The sequence below is a fragment of the Musca vetustissima genome, unplaced genomic scaffold (assembly GCF_032173495.1).
Source record: "Musca vetustissima isolate MV318-11 ecotype Yass unplaced genomic scaffold, APGP_CSIRO_Mvet_v1 utg893516, whole genome shotgun sequence".
NCBI lineage: Eukaryota > Metazoa > Arthropoda > Insecta > Diptera > Muscidae > Musca > Musca vetustissima.
The window spans coordinates 1-4,915 of NW_026875432.1; the positions used below are offsets into that span (position 1 = coordinate 1).

The 4,915-nt window shown below is 35.0% G+C and overlaps 1 protein-coding gene across 1 annotated transcript; it reads right to left on the minus strand.

Moving 5' to 3' along the window:
* Positions 1–1,032: 1,032 nt before the first annotated feature.
* LOC133337929 (vesicular acetylcholine transporter-like) lies at positions 1,033–2,905 on the minus strand. Its single transcript, XM_061546132.1, has one exon. The coding sequence runs from the start codon at positions 2,903–2,905 to the stop codon at positions 1,109–1,111; it is 1,797 nt and encodes a 598-aa protein (XP_061402116.1). The 3' UTR covers positions 1,033–1,108.
* Positions 2,906–4,915: the final 2,010 nt, after the last annotated feature.

Below are 4,915 nucleotides of genomic sequence, written 5' to 3' on the forward strand. Positions count from 1 at the left end.
AATACAAAGGATCATCTTTATTCACTAGGGCGTATGATTTATACCGACGGATTTATATTATGTATACGCATCCAATACCCGTAGGACATTTGTTATTTGTTTTTAAAAGTGATTTCAGATTCAATTTAAAAAGAAAATCTCCTCCTTACACAAAATGAAAATATAAATCTCGGAAAAAAAAAATAATTCAATAGTCAACTCATAAAACTATTCTACTTAAATATGTATACTTTTGCTCTTCATCTCTACAAATAAGTATATAATGATTTCCATTTATGCAGTTTTTCAATATTGATATGTAAACAGAAAAAACACATAACTGTAAATATGTATGTATGTGTGCCACGTAAGCCTGTCGCATTTGATGTACATATTATTATTATTTGATATGCATTTTAATATATATGTATGCAGTTGATGTGTAATACTAAAGAAAATGCATTTGTTTCCTTCTCTATATAAATATATTTTTTATATATGTATTATACCTATATATATATATATTTAGTTTGCCTAAAAGTATGCCTTAAAAATCTAATGATATGTTTGTGATAATGGTTGTTGCTTTCAAGGGGTTGGTTTTTTGCCTTAAAATTAATTTTTCTTTTAATTGATATAGCCTATATATAAATAACTTAATATCTTTGGTTGTTTGTATATTTATAAGAAAAAAAAAAAATATTGGAATAGGAGAGTAGAATAAATTTTCGAGAGTGGGGGTGGAAATTTTTGTATAGTTTTTTGTCATTGGTGTATAATACATTTTTATATAAAAAAGTGTACTTTTTTTAAAGTTCATTTTTTTAAAGATTAACTATTTATATTTTTTTAAGATTTTTTAACTATGTTATAGTGTAATAGAACCACTTGTTGTTTTTAATTTTTCTTATGATTTTTTTCATTATCTTTAGTTTAACATTAACATTTTTTGTAACTGAAATTGAAAAAAGTTTTAACAAAAACATTTTCTTTTTAACTATAAAACGCCTATTTTTTGTTGTTTTTTTATATTTTTTATGATAGTTTTTTTTAACGGAATTTCAATGCTAAACGATCAATAAAATAGAAACAAAAATAAATTACCGCTAATTTTGTGTAAGACAACAGTTTAAAATCCTTGTCTGAAGGGATTTGCTGGACCACTTGGTGCGGGGGCTGGCTGTTGTTGTTGCTGCTGCTGTTGCTGTTGAAAGGGATTTGCCATTCTTTGCTGAGGAAGATGTCTACCATCTGAGCTAGGTTGTTGTTGATACGCCATGCCACCCTGCTCCTGATAACCCGGCTGATATGATTGTTGATATTGTGAATTCTGCTGATAACCAGCTCCTCCACCACCACCACCTTGTTGCTGATAGCCCCCACCCTGAGCCGATTGATAATCATAATTGCCCGCCTCATCCAAATTCGTTTCCTGCTCCTGCTGATATTGTTGCCCATACTCCAGATGATTCTTAAATTCACCATCGACAGGCTGTTGATCCTGCATAACATACGTCTGATACTCCTTATTCGGTGGATCTTGCATTAGAATATTAGCCTCATTTTCGAATGGCTTGAAGTCGTAAATATTACGCAGTTTCCGTAATACGGGCACATACAGCAAATTCGAAAATGCAATGAGGAAATTCAATGCGGTAAAACCGATGGCCTCAACCACGCCTCCCGCTATTATGGGACCCACGGCGTAGGCTATCGAATAGGAGATATCGGCAATGGCATAAATCGAACCATATACCGATACATAGCGTACATCCACCAAATAGCCCAGTGTGGGCAGCAGGGCAGTATCGATGAGGGCAATGCCGAAGCATATGACACAGATGGGAATCATGAGCATTTTATAGGAGCTACAGAAGGGTATAATAAAGCAAGAGAGACCTTCGAGGGCCAAACCACCGGCCGCCATCAACCATTGGTGTTGGGGGTATTTGCGTGCCATTTTCACCGTGATGACCACACCCAGTACGTGAGGGAAGAACGCCGGCAGCCATACCATACCGATTTTCCAGTTATCCGTGGTCATGTTGTCCTCCATCCACAGCGATATGGTGGGTTCGAGGAAGGCCAGCGCCACATTGGACATTGTCAAGGCGCCGGCACACACTGCAATATAGGGATCCATCAGCAGACGCCATATCGGAATGGTCTCCTGTTTGACTTCTCTACTCTGGGCCAGCTGTTCTTTGAATGGCTTCATAACAAGCAGCAGCATCAGGCCGTCTATTAGACACACCAGGGCCAGGATGAGGAAGGGCACTTCCTTGCCAGCGAACTGATAAAGTGCCCCGCCAAATGGCGGTGCCACCAGACAGCCAAAGCTAATGAAGGCCAAGGCAATGCCGAGGGCCTGAGAACGCTCATTCTCCTCGGTAAAGCGATCGGCAATCATAGCTAAGCCAGAGGTATCAGCAAAAGCTGAACCAGCTCCTTGCAGAGACCGTGCAAAGAACAGGACACTGTAACTGCTGCCGCATGCAAAGACAGCTGTCGAGAAGAACATAATCGTGAGACCGATCATCATCGGGATGTCATAGCCAATCTTGTCGATGAGGCCACCCGAGAAGGGATTAACCATCAGCTGGACAATGGCCTTGGAGGCGAAGAGGATACCCGTGGCCGAGTCCTGGCCATGATGATCATGATGTACGGGCAGTATTAGGCCTGTGCGATTGTCACGTACCGGGGCCTGTGTTACCTCATCCACTTCGAAACTGCCAATTTCTCTCAGATAATCGGGTATTATAGGCACTATCACCATATACAACATATTGTCCAGCAGCAGAGCAATGGACACAATGACCAGGACGAGGCGCCGTTGAATGACCGGTTCCTGGATTTTCTCCCATACTATTTCCTTAACTTCTTTCACTTCGAGGTTGATGACAGGTATGGTAAACGAAGACATTTTGTGGGGTGGTTAGTTTTTTTTTTTAATGAACAAAATTTAACTAATTTTTGTTGTTGTTCTTGGCTTAAATGCTAATTTCTTGTTGTTGTGTTGCTATGGGGTTTGGTTGGTTTTTCCTTTCTTTTTTGTACTTTTCTTGGGTTCGAAAAATTCACAAAAACAAATTTTGAATAATCCAATTCAAAAATTGTGTATTTCTTTTTTTTTTTTTTTGAATTGTATTAACAAAATAGTTTCTATTTTTTTGTTTTAAGTCTCCATGTTTTATTATAACTCCTTTGTTGTTGTTGTAGTTTTTAGTAGGGGGTTTGTTGTTGTTAGTTCAGGCACATATTTTCTTTTGTTTTGTTTAACGTTGCGTGTTCGGGTTTTTTGTTCTTTATCGCCTAGGGTTGTTCTGGTTCCTCGACTCTGGGCTTGGGTGGGGGCATCATCTAGTTGTCTAGCTGTAGTTTAGGCTGCAGAGGATGATGAGTAGACACCTTTGTTTAGTGGCCACAACCTTTAACGACACAGAAACAAGATTTCAATGATTATTTTTTTCTGTTTTGTCTGTTTGTTTTATGAATATTTTATTTAAAAAATCTTTATTTTCTTTTTTATTTATTTAGTTTCTTTTCTTTGCAGTTAAGGCTTTTTTGTTGCCATCCCAAATAAGGATTAAATTTTTAGTTTTAAACATTTTAAAGTTTTTTTTATGATTGAAATGTTGTTTCTGTGCAGCGAAAGGTGTATAGCTTTCTTTCTTAAAAAACAAATTTTCAAAGGGGGTTAATTTTTATATTTTAAACAGTTAATTTTATATTATTTTTTTTGAGTTTGCTTTTTTTATTGACAATGATATTTTTTACAAATGTTTTATGATTTTTGAACAGGATTTTGAACATGACGAGTTGGTTTCAAAATATTATCATCTACATTTTCACTGTTTTAACATACATTTCAATCATAAAACAAATTATTTGATTATAACTATATACTTTTAAAGGTGTCATTACAAGCAGGAAATGTTTATTTTTATAAAATGACAGATATTCTGTTGTAATAACTATACTAAAATATATACAAATGATATCATTTTGTTCTCCTTCAACATTTGATATCAAATATTATTACAAATATGTTATTTGGACCCTACCCTTAATGCTATACCCTATATATGTCGGTCGGATCAATGTTTCATATGATCCCATGTATGTGAAATCATGGGACTGTATACACTAGGGTTATGATTATTTTTATCAAAAATTATTTCCGTTAGCAGGAATAAACTTTTGCCTATTAATGACTAAAATAAGGTTTGTTTCATGTTATTATTAAAAAAATATTTGTTCGTCTTGAAAAAAAATGAAGGCCAAGGCTATAGCCAGGGCATGAGAACGCCCATTCTCCTCGGTAAAGCGATCGGCAGTCCATAGCTAAGCCAGAGGTATCAGCAAAAGCTGAACTAGCTCCTTGTAAAGACCGTGCAAATAAAGTCTTTTAATTTCCACGAAAAACCCACATCAACTATAAATAAAATTAGACATTGGTCATAGAAAGATATAAACAGTTATGTAATGTTTATGATTACCGTAGGAAACAAATTAAATCTGATTTATATAGAATTCTCTTGTTGGGTTCAGTTATGTAACTACTCCTTTATATTCAAATTTCAATATTTACTGATGCGTGTTCGTCCATCAGAGCAAGTAAACTCGGATAAATGTATGTAGAATTCCTCTGATAAGTTCTGTTATGGTAGCTACTATTACTTTATATAAAATTTTAAATATTCACTGATGCATTATTCTCATATCAGTAAATAATGGGTTATGACTTTTTACAGCAAAATTGTAATACATTTATGTAAAATTCCCTTGTTGAGTTCTGTAATGGTAGCTATTCATTTTCATTTAAATTTAATTTTTTATTGAAGTATAACAGTAAATTTTTGATTGACATAGGCACAAAATTCCAATAAAACTTTTGTGTAGAATTCTGAGTTCTGTTATGGTAACTATTCCT